The sequence below is a fragment of the Gouania willdenowi genome, chromosome 6 (genome assembly GCF_900634775.1).
Source record: "Gouania willdenowi chromosome 6, fGouWil2.1, whole genome shotgun sequence".
Classification (NCBI taxonomy): Eukaryota; Metazoa; Chordata; class Actinopteri; order Blenniiformes; family Gobiesocidae; genus Gouania; species Gouania willdenowi.
In genome coordinates, this window is record NC_041049.1 from 24,387,322 (window position 1) to 24,403,564 (window position 16,243).

Here is a 16,243-nt window from a genome sequence, read left to right on the forward strand (position 1 = left end):
GAGTCCATCTGCATTCAGAAATGACTGAAGTCCTCACCAAGCCCTCACATCCAAAATGACTTTCAGTAGGAGGAGAGGAAGGACATGAGGATGATATAAAACTGACCCAATCAGAGAGGTTTAATGAAACAGAGATAAAATGAGGCAGGACTGAGGGAAGATCCTGTTCCTATGATAAGAGCGCAGACTGATGCAGAAGACAAACAGAGGAGAATGAAGAGCGCTGCTGAAAAAAAAACTAATACAAATCATCCCCACATGATTGAGTGAGTGATCCTGAATGAAGTACATGTATCTCTAATTCCTAAATCAGTGTGTGGTTCATAAGTAATGACTAAATTAGCAGGGATTGTAGATAGAAAGATAAAGAAAACCCAGGCACACTGAGGTAGGAGATCCTGAATTGCTTAGTCTACTAATCAATAGATGTTGCGGTTATAATTTATTGATTGAGCCACCAAAACAGATCCACATTGACTCCTCAACTAACCCTTCAACGGATCCTCCATAATCAGCCTTTCTCACTGTTGAGCTCCTCTCCTCCACTTTAGATTAAACAAATATCTGAGCTAAAAAGTGTTCAGTTTACCACCACAGTACCTGTGATAACTATCATCACACTTTATTATGCCACAATAAGCCTTTACTACCACGAATACAACATCCTCACACAATGGCATAAGAAAGCAACATAAATTATATGCTTTCAACTGGAATCAATTAAAGTATAATTAAGGGAACAAAAACCTTACAATAAATAATGAACTGGACCTGGTCGATACTGAAAGAGGAGCAAGATGTAATTTAGGAAATACCTTAAGGTGCTGGTTATAATCTCAGGGCAAACATAGAGCTACACCATGGATTAAGCAGCAGTCCATCACAGGCCTCACACACACATTCATACATACCTTAGTCAACTCAGTCACTCAAAATACCAAAACTTACATAACTCGAAGGAGGGGAATTTTTCTACCTGCTCCAAATGGAAGTTATGATGTGTGTTAAAACAACATTAGATTAGGCCTGGATGAGTATCTCCATCAGCTAAAGCAGTAAGGAAGCAAAATACAGCCAATTTCAAAGAGAAAGAGAGAAAGTGTGCGTGTTAAGGTGCTTTCAGACCAAACGCAACTGAAGTGAATGACGTGTGTGCACGCACACACGCACACTACCCTGGTGATCGCGTCACCAGAGCGATGAAGAGATGGAGTGACCAAAAAGCACCGCTATGAAGCGACACATCAGGGGCGATGGAAACTACTACAGCGCTGCGATCGCGTTCGGTGTGACCGTACATGTCTATTCTATTCTTTTCTTGATTTAACAAATGAAACCAGTCCATTCCTTGAGCCCAATGACAGGTTAAGCTAATTTATGGGTCAATAACTACAGTTTCTCGTCCACCTAGCCAGTATTTCTAGCCTCAGCAGCTTTTTACATGGCTTGAGTTAAACATCATCAGAAGCATTCTGATAGTGTGGAAAGAGTCGAGTCTGACCATTTATAGAACTGAAATTCCTCCCCTAAAATCTTCTTCTATCTCATTGAAGAAGTCAGTGTGGAATCTACCCGGTGTTGTGTGCATGTTGGCTTTAGTTTAGTTTCCTACCATGGAGAGGGCAGTCTGAGTCTGCTGAAGGAGCGGTTCAGGCAATGGGGAGATGTGCACACACTCTGGAATGGTGACTGTGCCGCCGTCCAGGTCAGCGATGATCACATCCAGCTAAAAACACATGTTAGGACACTTTTCATCTCACTCTCGCGTACTGTTAATCAATATCCGTGTAATAACACTAGGTATTACAGGCAGAATGCAGAGACACATACAGTCGGTGCAGCTCATTACACTGCTCTGCATCAACTCTGAAATAATTTCTCATAAAGACAGTATAGAGGACAAGCACAATATATGTTTATTTTGTAGCTATAACATACTACTCACAAATATCACCATAAAAATAAAAACCATCTTTTGTTCGTGAGCGTAGAAGCAAGATTCTCATCTGTGTTCTAATAAAAGCTCTCCTTTTCAAACTGTAGCATTATCATAAAAACCCACCAGTTCTTGAGTCTCTGAGCGAAAGAATGAATTGACTCCAATGATGAAAGGTGTGGGAGTGCTCAGGACTTCCAGAAGCTTTCCAGGGAGGATTGGAATGTAGGTGAAGCTTCAATGTCACAAACAAGAAGAGCAAACATAAGCTATCGTCTGAGTCAAAAGACTGGAAAAGGGGAAAAGGCGTCACACCTGTATTTAAGAGGGAACATGATGGCGAGCAGTCCTCTGCAGGCATCCGTTAGCCTCTGGTAGCTGCTGGACAGGAAGAGGATCTTATGCTCGGTCAGAGCAGCACAGAACAGACACAGCACATTGATGATGCCTGAGGGGAGAAGACAGATCCATTAGAGAGCAACACAATGTATAATCCCTCACCTGTTTTATCAAAGAACTGTTACTGGCAGCTACTCTAAACCAAATGAGGGAAAATTGGGGATTTTACATCTTCTTTGACAGATTGGAGGAAGGGAAACATCAGCTATACAGTTTGTTGCAACAGGCAAAAAGCAAGTATGGCAGTGTATTCATCATCCTGGTCTTGAATAATGTCCGACACTGAAACATTTTAAGACTTTCTTCCTTTGGACTTCTTTTTTTCCCAAAGAAAATACAGATTTGGGTCCCATAAATTACTGTATTGTAGTTCATGCAAAATTAAGGTTTGAGGTATTATTCCAAGAACTCACAAAATTACAGAAAAGTGCTTGGACAATTTAGTGTGCAGGGGATGTTTTCAGATGGTGAGCAAGCATTATGTTTTCTTTCGTAGATTTTACCATGTCGTCTTAAACTTTAGCAAATAAAGTCCAAAATGCTTTCTAAAATACCGAGTTGTCTGAAGAGCTGTGCCACGCTGCTGCCACTGACAGGAAGGGAATCGTTGATGGGAGTCTGGATGATTTGCCGGTCACCGGCGCCTAACGTGATAGTCCTCTGTGGATTAGAAGAGAGGAGTAAAAATAACAGATTAGAGGAAGGTGAGAAAACCAAAACAAAACAGGAGCCTCTGGGAACAAAGGTCATGGATCGACTGCGTGCTTTTAATCACAGATGTGCATGTCCCAGCAGCTTAGCAGGTACATGACAAATCAAACACAGCCATTCTAGTTGATCAGGGGGAATGAAGCTCCATGCCAACGACCTTACAGCAGAACATTGTGTAAGAAGAAGCTCAGTGAGACAGCAGGTGACAGGCAGAGGAAGGTTTCCAAAGCAGTCTACAGCATCAAGAGCCAGTGGTGTCGAATGTGAAACTCAAATCTGTTTCAGGATAGATCAAGGCCCAGACAGATACATATTTTTTTTTGTTTTTATCACTTCTAACCTTCAGAGATCTAAAAGAACATGGGCTGGTTAATGTGGAAATGTGGCTGACAGCCAAAGAAAAGTTGCTCATGCTCCCCACAGCAGCAGTGTTAGAAGCGTTAGCAGCCCATTCAGTAGAAGATGATTACCTGTGAACCAACATCTGATCAGAAAACTGGGAAGCCTCTAGTACCAATTATCGATACAACAGGATGATTTAAGTTATTTCACTTTCCCATAGCTGAGTGGTATTCATCTGTCCATTAACACAGCTGGAGCTCTAAGAAGCCACAACTACAGTGAAACATGCAGTCTGAGACAGGAATCAGCTGTTGGTCACACACTTTTACTGTTTCACTATCAAAGCACTGTGAGCTGTGTGTTGATTGGCTAAAGAAGCAGAGTGCAGCAAACGCTGAAAGCTGATTGGTTAGCAAGAGGAGAAGGGAAGTCAGGCTGGCATACCAAACACTCCTCCCTCTGCTGCTGGCCCGGCTACATATGCGCACCCACACACATAGGATCAAAGACACATGTTAGAAACCATTGAAGGTACAGGCCCACAGACTGATGCCGACACACAAACACAACATGAGGAACTGTGTAACCACAAGATGAGGGCAACACACCAGATGAGGAAAATAAAACATGATAAAGATGTAACATTGTACAAAAAAAAAAAACGATCTCAGGAACTGGCCTCACAGCCCCGACAGGTTGTGAAGATCAGCTTTAATTCTGCAGTGGAACTGAACTCTTCCAAACCATTTGAGTACCAATAAAAATGTGTTGTTTTTTTAGCTGAGTGTATTTAGATTTGATGACTTAAAACGTCATTGCCTCCCTCTCTGTGTCCGAGTGCCATGGGGTTGAGAGTGTCAACAGTTTGTGACACTGGATCCAACAACACCAGTCGTGTGTTATACAGTTACAGAAGCACAGTGTTTGTGTGTTGATGCGTGCTTGTGTTGCTGCAGAGCTGTGCTTTATCTCTTCTGTTCGGCTCCGTTTGTGTGCTTAGACTGATTAGATCTGATTCTCCCATTCACATGCTGCGCTGCCCTCGTAGGAAGCCATCTGTCACCCCATATGGTCACCACAACACTCCACCTCGACATGTCCTGCACCGCATTTAAATGTGTGTGATCCAGTGTGTGTGTGTGTGTGTGGGTTATCAAATTAACTACAGTGTGAGTTACAACTTAAAAGATGGTAGCAGGTCAAAGTTATCAGAAACAGGGATAATGAAAACACACTTTAAAATAATTAATGTGACCCTTGAAAAAACAGAAAAGAAGCAACTCAGACAGCGAAAGCATCATTAGGCACATGCTCAGAGATGACTGTCAAAAATCACACAAAAGAAAAAAAATATGAGGACTGATTGATGTGCAGAATAATAGGATAAAGCTGAATGCTGATTGGTGGAGCGAACCTAACAGGAAGAGTTACCTGCAGACATGCCAACAGCCAGTCACAAGCCTGAGGAACATGTTCTAAGCTACAAACAGGGGCCTCATCTCTCTGCAACACACAGTAGTTCATATCCAGTCGACCCACAGAAAGACAAAGCAGAGGTTAATACATCTGGGCTTCAGTGACTGTGGCTTCACCATTCCTCAGCAATGTCTTCAGTTGGGAGCTCCAAGCTTCTCGTTTTTTTCCCCAAATATAAGTGCATCAAACTCTATTACATGTTCATTCAAACTATGTTTTTTAAAGCACATCAAAACCCGATGAAAAGGTCAACACAAGCAGATGTTTCTCAGAAGATTTTTTTCCAGATTCTGAATGATTTTACTGAGCAGTATTGAGTAGCATGTCTGGAGGACTTCTCTAAAGATGTAATAACTAACACTTCCTGCATAGAGAAACTCAGTGGGTAGTTAACAACCGTTAAACCAAATCAGTTACTAATGAACTCAAGCAGGCTGTGGTTTCAAATTCTTTGACTCTTAGCTCTCAGTTATCAGCAGCCATGCTGCACAACAAAATATCAGGGCTGCAGTGATTGACAGAAAATACAAAAATTAGTTTAGTGTACATTACTTTTAAACTTAAATATATCATAAATAACTTTGATTGAGATAATTTGACATGGATTCTGCTTCATAAATAAATAATAAGACCCTGAGGTAGCCCTGATTAGCCTTTATGAGTTTAGTGACACTTCAATAAAAACAACTTTTAATCATTTGGTTAAATAAGAAAGGGGGAAAAAAAAAAAAAAAGTTCCCTCTGACCTGAAAGAACTGAGGCCCGCTCTGCACGTGGCTGTCAGTGCAATACTGACTTTGACACTTAAGTGGGATTTACAAGCAGTCTGTTTCAGATCACATTTGACTGAGTGGTAATCACACAGCACAATAGCATGGCGCATTGAGCTCCACCCTAAACTACAGACCGAAAGCCAATAGCATGCAGACGTTGAGCAACGTTGAGCTACGCTCCAAACTACGGACTGCAGTCAGGGGTACTTCCCCTGGGATGCACATAAAACCAGGTGGGTCCCTAAATTCTTTGGTGGCCATGTTTCCTCACCTGCTGTGGGGAATTCACTAACATTGCGCCACTTATAGCTGCACGTATAAACATGGTTGAGACCGCCCTATTTAAAGGGGACATATCATGCTAAATCCACTTTTTAAATGCATTTTTTTGTGTATTTAGAGTGCTTAGAAGTACAGAAAAAAATCAAATTAATCTCTTCAGGTGCTCCGTAGATATCTTTATATTCTGTTTTGCTCATATTTTTCAATCTGTTTCGATTTTTCTATTCTCTATTACGTTTTTTGAACTATTACATCACAGTATTTGCAGTGGAACTGCCAAATTAGTACATCAACTCCAGGTCCAACACTTCGAGCAATCCGTCATTTTTATTCCTCGCTTTTATTTTGTAGTCCAAGCTCAAAGATTCCGAAGTTAGAGGATAAGTAAAACTGTTCGGTTGTTGGATGTAGTAACCCACACGCTTCATTACACTGTCTCCCAGCATCAGAACCTTTTCGAAGTGCCCGGTTGAGTTTTATTTTTCACGGAAATGTACCCACATCTGTGGGTAAGATCATTTTTGTGTGCGCGAAGCACTTCTAGGATGACTGCTTCTGCAACCTCCGCCAGTATAAAGAAGGATTTGCCGAAAGACTTTGTCTGATCGAGGGTTCAATTCCTTCTATCTTTGGAGACAACAAACAGAGCACTTCGGTAAGCTGTAAATAACGCTAAAAAGTGTGATGATAAGACGTCCCTGTCATTGTTTTGTTAGCATTAGCAGTTGCACCGTCTTCAGACTTCATATGTTAGCGCTGTGTGCTCGTTTTAGATCCTTGATGATATGGCCTACGTGATTTAATTTAAGTCTAAAGTTTTCATTAGTCATTTCATTTTGCCGTTTTTGTCTTTGAAAAGACTGTATTAAAATGCATTTCGTGACGTTAGCTTGGCGCTAGCGTTAGCTCGGTGCTTGTGTTAGCTCACTTGTTAGGGTTCTGCAGGTTCATCTTCTTCATTTTCATCTCGCTCCGCCGGGTCAGACTCTGGCTCGAACATGTAAGGCTGGATGGACAAGTCTTCTGTTGTTGACATTTTGTAAATAACCTCTGAATAAAAAGTTTATGCGCCGCTACATAGCCGTATCTCTTCTATCAAACTACAAAAATGGACGAGCAGGGTGGAGTTGAACCGAGTGTCACCTGAAGAGGGGGCGGGGTATGGAGTGTCTCATTTGCATTTAAAGAGACCGCACCAAAATGAGTTGCTCTCAGAAGCACATCAGAAAAGGGGTAGAAAAGGGGCCTGTGGAGCTATAATAATGAGGAATTCAGACCCAAGCATTGCAGTTCCGCTTTAAATAGACCATAACTGTATGATTTATATGTAAAAAGGAAGGATTTAAAACCATGATATGTCCCCTTTAAATGAATATTTTGCTCATTCAATGTGGAGAGGTGAGTGCACAGAAGCACAAAATTATATTTGAAGAAGTGAAATTGGAGGCAGGTGGACTTCTCTGTCTGCTGCACACACATTCAATAATGTAGAAAACTAAATAAACAAATAAAAATGCTGTTTAATAAACCTTAAAACCTAATGTTATTCACCCAAGTTTAATGTGTCTTATCAGTCTATGGAAAACATCATCCAGCAGGTCTGCGCCCACTGCAATAATTTATTTGCATTCCCCCCACATGTTTTTTGCGCCCCTTATGAGATCCGCCTACTTTACATATTCAGAGGTTGTGGGCGCATTGTGACGCGCTGAAAACGCGTAGTCCTGATTCCCTGGGGTTTGTACCCCTTTTCAACACGTGGAGTGGTGTTTGCCCACGTTTTAATACCCCTAAACCTTTAGCGAATCCGCCCCTATGTGTCCTCTAACTGAAATGTTCATACACTTGTAAAATCCACAAAGGACTTTAAAGACTAACTTCATAAAGAGAGGCCTGGAAATGCTGAATAAAAAATATCAGTCTGCCTAAAATAATAACATTTTTTTTGGTCTTTGAATCGTGAGAATCACGGTCCCTATTGGTAACTAAATACAGATAATTGCTTATAAACACTTAAATCTACCATTTGACTCTACTTTTATGAGCAGTAAAAGGAGAACAAATTAAGGAACACTTTCATGGGAACTGCACAACATGGAGACAGCATGGCTCCCAGAGGCTGCACAGTAGCTGTCAACTGCTCTTTAGGAATAGAAAGTGTAGAAATGACAAAACAAGTAACAACAAACTAAAACTCTTGGTCACACAAATGTGCAGGTCAAATGGCTCAAAGAGGTTTGGAGCTCTTCAGCCAAGCATGTTTTTCTGATGAAACAATGGATCCTGTACAAGCCGTCTTTAAATCAAACTAAACACCAATTCAAGCCCAGCCTTACTACAGCAGACAGACCTTTGGAATGGGAGGAAATAAAGAAGTCTAAGAGTGATGGACAGGAAATATACCTGGGAGCCTCCAGCGATGGGGATGACACATGTGAGGAGGTTTCCGGTTACTGTCTCCAAAGGGAACGACAGGCCATCGATGTGGACGGTGTAAATTAGACCCAGACAGTTCTGTCCAATAAAAATACAGAAAAACCTCAGTCAGATGTCAAACCCTCAATTACACAAAAACACATGGACTGAAAAAAGAAAAAAAAGAAAGAAAATAAAAAGGCCTTTCCAGAACAAAAAGCCTATTCTGTAGTTAAATAAATGAAGGCATGATTTCTAAAGTGAACACTAAAACTAACAAGTAAAATATCAGACTGTCCGCAAACTGAAAAAAAGACTAAGTCTCCCATTACAATCCAGCATGGATTTCAAAAACTAGTACAGTGCCCATCGGAAGTATGTATTCATGTGGGAGCTTAAGTAGAGTTGTCAGATATGACCAAATCAGAATATGTTTTAAGTTTGGGTGTACAAAGAAGTGTACATACTCTGTACTCTGTAGTGTTTTAAAGGGGTATATTTGATATACACATGATAAATTGATAAAGTTTCACCAATGCTGCGGTTTAGGTAGAATCTGATAAAAGACATAAATAATACTATTTATTATAATTAATATACAAACAGATGTAACTTAGCAAGCAGACTGAGAATAACTTAATCTATAAATCATGTGTGTGGCTCACACTTCCAGAGGAAACATGGTGTGTGTGGGTGTGTGTGTCTCGCTCCTCCTCCATGAGCTCACACGCACGCGCTTCAGCTGCGCACATGCACGCACTCAGTGACTACATTAGGTTGAAATGCGTGTCTCATGCCCAATGCGTGAGACTTGAGAGCTTTGCTAGTATATCAGTCGGAGTGCGGCTGTTCAGACACCACTCCCCCCTCTCCAGTCTCACCATCCATCTGGTGTAACCCGCGTTGATTTCAAAATAAAATGAAAATAAATCATCAAATAAGGAACAGTCAAAAAGTATGTTTCCTCAAAAGAGAAGTCCACAGGAGCTCAAAACTTGTGAAAGAGCCTTAAACTATCTTCCACTCTTCCATTGGCTCTGGCACGCACCAGAGCAGAGCAGTGATTGGCTCTGGGCGCACATGCGACTCTAGTAGCTCTGCTTCGCTCGTGGTAGACAACTTGAAATTATTCATTAAATGGACTAGTTCAGTACAAACAAATCCAACGTCGCACAGCTTTGAACCAAGCTGCAGCTATGTAGAAAGTATGAGCTCGGTCTGTCCCTCAACACCAGCGATATTTGAGGCACAGACACATACTGAGTAATTTGATCTCAATTTCAAAAGCTTAGAAACAGGATTTAGTGTGTCCCAATTTAAATACAAGAAAAGGTTAATATATTTATACATAAAACTAGGTATAACTAAAATATCACATAATTAGTTATCACATAAAACAATATATTAATTCAAATAAACATTATAATACTGAACCTCACTGAGAACCAGCGAACACAAGTCATGCTTCGTACCCTGAACACCTCGGTGTAATCCAGCCGTGACACCAACACCAAGCTCTTTGGGGCAAACACCTTAGCTGATTGGACGATAGCTGGCTCCTCATCGGCCTCGTCCGCCTCACTGGCCTCAGCCTTCTGCAGCTAAACCAAAGTGGAAACAGACATTACTGCAGCCATATCAGAAAAATCAATCTGACCTGGATTTTTCCCTCGCTTTCTTTCAAATTGATCCCCAACATGACACACAAATGCCCCACATGCATGTTTTGGTACAATGCCATTTATTTACACTTTTCATCAGAAAATGGGTGATTGTCTAGAAAGTTTCTTCCCAAGCATTAAGTTAAAAATGCTAATAAACACGGACACTGATAACACCCCAATCATTTAAACAGGGAAAGATGATGAAACAGTATAACGTAACATGGACATGGATAAACGTTTGTGACCCAACGTCTCACCTGCGGATTGTCCAAATTCTCCCAGAAGGTGAAGCAGGCACAGTAGTGACGGTCTGAGTTAATGTCCGTCAAAACTGCTACAAAGAAGGAGGCAGGCTGCCGTTCAGGAACCAGCTGCCATCCGCTGGGCTGACAGAACTAGAAAAAAGGAGAAGAGGGGTCAGAGGTCACACAGGAACAAGAAGAATTGGAAGGAAGAGCAGGGGATAAGAGAAAAACAAGGAGTGCACATGCCAACAAGGGTGATGTAACATGGGTCACGTGTAGCACCAGCACTGGGTGATTATTAGCAGTGATTTACCTCCTGTTTTCTACTTCAATACAGGTGACAATGCGCAACAATCTCCATAATAAAGTGAGGCTAGTAAGGATCGACCAATAAACGGCAAGGCAGATAAAATCAGCCAAAATTTGTCATTTTTATAATAATTGGTATTAGAATCCGAATCAGAAAAACTTTATTAATCCCGAAGGATAATAAGATCGGCCATTTTTTCCACTGCTACTCGATAAAATAAGTTTATTTTTAAACGGGCTCCTTTGGCTCTTATACAGCTGTATCACTCTAGATCAGCAGTTCCTAACTTGTCACAGTCCTGTACCCCTTCAGTATTGAGCCTGAAGCCATGCGCCCCCTAAATTATGTAGGAGTACCGCAATTAAATAAATAAATACACCATTCATTCATTCATTAAAAGTGTCAATAATTAATTAAATGTGTCAAAAAATGATTATATCCAGTTTACATATCATGTTCATTCTGAAATGTATGAAGTATAAATAGTTCCATATTTATTTATTTCATGATCGGAGTTGCAGCGCTTTATGAGTTAACTATCTGTCAAACTCGATCATCAAAGTCTGTGGGGGTGGGGTTGGGGTTAACATCAAATCCAGCCAAATCTATTGCTTTGGTTTTCACTCTTTCCAGTCATGGCAGCTACGACAATGGAGGATGTGCATGAACTCTCTAGGAAGTTGGTGAAAGAGAGTAGACCTTGCTGAGAATGTAGAAGCAGGAATATAGAACAAAACCAACGTACAGATTGTATAGCACCACCCAGTGTATCAGAATGATGTTTACTAGCTCTGCCCCAACCCATTGTCAGGGATCAATTTAGCTTGACTTGATGTACAGGTAACCAATCAAGTGTCAGGAAACCGCCCCCACAGATTTTGACGAGCGAGTTTGACAGATAAAATGAATTCATGAAATAAATAAATACATAGCAAAATATTTATACTTGATACTTTTCAGAATGAAAGATAGAAATCTACCAAACATTTGTTTAATGAACATCTGGCAGAAATACAACAGTTTCATCACCCTGAAATTGTGAAATAAAACTTGCTACAACTTTAATGAGAAGGGTGAGGTTGAGAGAATGCACAGAACTGTGCAATGTTTGGCTGAATATGAGAATCTGATGGGCACATTCACTAAGATCTGAAATAAAGGGTGGTAAACCAGGTGCGTCCCTAAATCCTTTGGTGGAGCTGTTTCCTCACCTGCTGTGGGGAATTCACTAACATTGCGGCACTAATAGCTGCAAAAAAAGAGTTGAGACCACCCTATTTAAATGAACATTTTGCTCGTTCAACGTGAAGAGGTTAGTGCACAGACGCACAAATGATATTTGAATAAAACAATTTGGAGAAAACAAAATAAACCAAGATTTATTATTTTTTTTTTAAACAACTTCAGAACCTAATGATATTATTCTCCCCTAATTTAATGTGGCTGTTCCATCAGGTCCTGTAACTTTGCTCCTATCAGTCCATGAAAATCAGGTGGATTTGGACAGAAACCATCCTATTGATCTGTTGATGCCATTGATCTGAGTTAATGCAGCAACACAATCTGTTAATCAGTCAATTAGAACCATTTGAAGATGATCTACTGAGCATCATCTAGCAGTTCTGAGCTCCCAAGCAGCACTCAGCAGATTCTGGCCTGACGCTCCTGACATCAACGTGACGAGAGTTTTACGGTCAAAACATGGAGAGAAAGACACAGGAGACACAGAATATTAACAGCCATTCAGTGGCTGTTAATAGTGACAATTGTTTTATTTATTTTCTTATACTAGAAAGTTTAACTGGAGTATTTTTTTTCATCTGCCCTGTGTTTTATGTCAACATTTACTATAGCTGATCTCTGCGTCTGTGTTTGCACCTGCTTGTCAGTCGTACTATTTTCCGGTGCTAAAACAATCACCATAAACAGTTCCAGCTTTGATGAATTGCGCCCACTGCATTAATTTAATTGCATGTCCTCCTCTTATTTTTTTGGACCCCTTATGAGATCCGCCTACTTTACAAATTCATCAGAGGAAAATGCGCTAAATGGTTCGAGGGCGCATTGTGACGTGCAGAAGACGCGCAGTCCTGATTACCTGGGGTTTGTACCCCTTATTAGCACGTGGAGGACGTTTGCACATGTTTTAATACCCCTAAACCTTTGTTCTGTTTTTCTCTGCACTTTCACACAAGTAGGGGCCTACATGGTGGCAAAGAGCATCAAAGTCTTGACAGCACATTGGCTAGCGCAAAGCAATGTTGCTCTGGTCATATTTGCATTTTTTTGATGAGATTGTTTCACTGTCCCCACTAGAGGGTAGACCTACAAAGGCCAATGTGTAATTTATGGCAATGCATGGAGGCTCCTGACTGCAGTTCCATCTATATTCTAGTTTCCAATGTCACGCTTTTTTTAATTTCTATTCACGTAGCCCCTATGACAATTTGCGCACCCCACCTTGGGAACCTAGGCTCTATATGCAGCTCCACAGAGAGGAGAGGACTGCTCTGTGAAGCAGCGCTGTGATTAATAAACGTAAGGCAAGAGAAAAAGCTGACACTGCAATAAAATAATATATGCTGAAATTTTAAAGATACCACAACCCTATTTTAACACCAAAATTATTTTATTTTGTTTTATTACAAATGAAAATACTACTATTTTATAATAATAATAATAATAATCATAAAATAATACTAATAATCAGTATTAGCATCGGCCCTAAGGAAACCATATTGGTCATTCCTTTACTATGATAAACCCAAATATTTACTTGCAAAACATAAAATGCAAACAACATCTTACAATAGTGTGATAGTGTTTACTGAGGCTATCAAACAAGCCCTGATTTATTTATAATGCATTTACAGTCTTTACTCAACAGGTTGTTCCACTACATAAAGGCTGACTCTGTAGGCAAATATTACCAGTAATATTGAGCACAAACAAGCTGGGTGGGTCTTTTGTCAAAGTTAAGCCCCCATTGAAAAACTTTTATCATCACCTCCAAGGAGTTTTCACCCAATGGTTTTATTTATGTCAAGTAAAAAAAGAAGAACAAATCAATAACCAACAACTATTCAAAGACACACTGTTGCCCACAGTGATTAGCCGCTTTAGCTTAGCTATAGTGTTATGTAGAGTGTGACCTCAGCACACCAACAGGTGGAAGTGCATTTTTCTGCCTGTGTTACAGATCACTGTCTCACAGGAGCCTGATTAGTGCAAAACTGAGAGAACGCTGTTAATAGCGTGAATACTGCTTTTTAAACATTGTTCATGTTCAATAACAAGGAGGAATCAGGCTGCTGTCAGAGCACATCAGGATAACACTCAAAGTCAATGTTAGTTCACAGACATGTTCTTATCTATTAATAAACTGAGCCCAATGGGAAAAAAATGCACAATTAGCACAAAGACACTCATGTACCCCTCAATTGTTAAGTGAAAGTACAGATAATCCTTATCAAATACTAATAAAATAAAAGTAAGAGTAGCTCAGTCAAAATATTACTTTAGTAAAACTACTGAAAATTTTTAAATAAAAAAAAAAAAAAAAAATTAAGTAATGAGTAATTAACTCACTCAGTGCCATTGATGAGATATCTCATCATTTCAAGTCCAAATGCTCAGTGCTATTGACGAGTAACTCGTCATTTGAGTTTTTTTCACGGGGATTACTGGAAAACACCCTGGCGGAGGTCCCTCATCAATATCTAGGCTGTGGGGTGTTGTAGTGACCAACTGTGCCCTGAAGATGGCAGCAGTGCATCTTTAGATGAGAGATTAGCCACTGATGCTACCCAGCAAAGCAGGAATGAGCAGGAAAAAGGGAGATTATGGCGCTACAGAGTGATATTGTGACGTATCCAGCAGCTCACAGAACATGTGTGGACCTGAGTGGATTATTGATAATGTTGTGATCGTGAGATAAAACAATCAACTAACCGGGCTAAACGGGTCATCCCTGCGTGTCGGGAGGAGGAGTGGTGTGGAGGGGGGTACAAAATACCCCCAGCCTGTGAGCCAGATAGCAAAATAATAGGTGACATGTAGGAGGTAGCAGCGCACCTTTGGATGAGAGATCATCTGTGCTCAGCAGAGCTCAGAAGGAAAAAGGAAAGGCGTTTATGAGACAGAAAATGGCGCTGCATACAGAGTTGACGTTCCCAGCAGCGCACACTCGACCAGAGCATGTGTGGAACTCATGGATAATGTGGTGATGGTGAGATAAAACCATAAAAAAACGGGGCAAGCAGTGACACTGCACGACCAGGAGGAAGAGGAAGTTACGTGTGTACAGACTGACGAGAGAGAAAGTTGGAGGAACGCCAAAATACAGTAAGAAATACATTCAACTCTGAACCAGACAGCAAAATATTAATAATTTTGCCATCAAAAGCCCAGTCTCAGTGTTTTTTTTTTTATGTGTTATATAAGGAAACAATGTTCAGATGTTAGAGTTGTCACTAAAGCAAAAAAAATAGCTTTAAAGTCACTGACAGGGTCTTTTTTTACAAAACGGCTTTTTTCTTAGCTTTTTGCTCTGAAACTGAAGATTTGTGTAAAACTTTCTCTATTCAACGGCTGATTACAAAAGAACGAAACAAGCCAGAAACAATTTTTTTTTTTTTTGATGAAAGTAGAGGCTTCAATCTTTCAGAATCTGGTGTCAGATTCAAGAGAGTCACAGTCATCAAATATTCTGTGGGTCTTTAAAATCAGTCAAAATCCTGAAAAACGGCCGGCACTGAGGGGGTAGAAAATCTGATAATGGCTGGCACTGAATGAGTTAAAAATCTCCTACATCATTTTCATCATCATAATTGCAAATAAGAAAGCACTGATGAACAACCTGTTACATGTTTAAAGTACTGTAGTACAAATGAATAACAGTGGTCTTTCATTAATTGACATAACATTCAGGTTTGTGTTTCATAAAACCACAGCAAACCAACCAACACTCCATTATTCACAGAATGAACAAAAAGCTCAAATACAATTGTTTTATATAAAAAAAAAACTGTTTTATTGTCAAAAAACACATTTCTGTAACGTGTAGTAACATTTAATCATCATTAATTATATGTAACAAACACTAAAGAATTAATAAAATTCAATGTTTACTAAGTCTTGTGTTTAGCTAACCAGACAGTGTTGCCAGCATTAAACTGCTGCTTTTGTTTTCAAAAACCTTGAACATGGACCTAACAAACGGCCTTGGATGCTCAGGCAGAGTATCTTTGTCCTTCTCAGGGTCAATCTCTGCCAAAGCGATTATCCAAACAATAACACTATTAGACGTGAGCTACCGCTCTCTGATTTGCTCTTACGTTGTCCAGCATGACGTATTAAACGTTATGGTTGAACTGGGACAACCCGTAAGAAGATCAACAGAGACTTTTAAGAATCAGAACTGAAGCAATGAAAAAAACTGAGCTGAAAGGAGAGAAGAAGTACTGAATAATGAGAGTATTGTGGAGTAAAAAGAACAATACTTGACTTTCAAATGTAGTGGAGTGAAAGCAACGACACTCCAAAATAGTGCTTAATTACAGTACAAAGTAAATGTACTTTGTTACTGTCCACCACTGCTTGTTTACCAATTTAACACAGAACTCAAATCAAATGTAGCACTAGTAAGTGTCCAGGTGTCAGGAATCCTGAATAATGACCAATCTATGTAA

The 16,243-nt window shown here is 40.1% G+C and overlaps 1 protein-coding gene across 5 annotated transcripts in view; it reads right to left on the minus strand.

The window, feature by feature from the left end:
* Window positions 1-16,243, minus strand: part of sbf1 (SET binding factor 1) — a 73,976-nt gene that overhangs the window by 22,738 nt on the left and 34,995 nt on the right. For 3 of the 5 annotated variants that reach the window (XM_028448615.1, XM_028448617.1, XM_028448614.1), the window contains exons 3-11: window positions 10,256-10,393; window positions 9,807-9,935; window positions 8,323-8,433; window positions 4,820-4,891; window positions 3,833-3,862; window positions 2,890-2,995; window positions 2,252-2,384; window positions 2,063-2,171; window positions 1,613-1,726 (exon numbers count right to left, since the gene is read on the minus strand). In XM_028448615.1, the coding sequence (XP_028304416.1) occupies window positions 1,613-1,726; window positions 2,063-2,171; window positions 2,252-2,384; window positions 2,890-2,995; window positions 3,833-3,862; window positions 4,820-4,891; window positions 8,323-8,433; window positions 9,807-9,935; window positions 10,256-10,393 (942 nt within the window). The remainder of the gene's footprint in view (window positions 1-1,612; window positions 1,727-2,062; window positions 2,172-2,251; window positions 2,385-2,889; window positions 2,996-3,832; window positions 3,863-4,819; window positions 4,892-8,322; window positions 8,434-9,806; window positions 9,936-10,255; window positions 10,394-16,243) is intronic. The other 2 variants (XM_028448616.1, XM_028448620.1) reach the window with 2 other exon arrangements.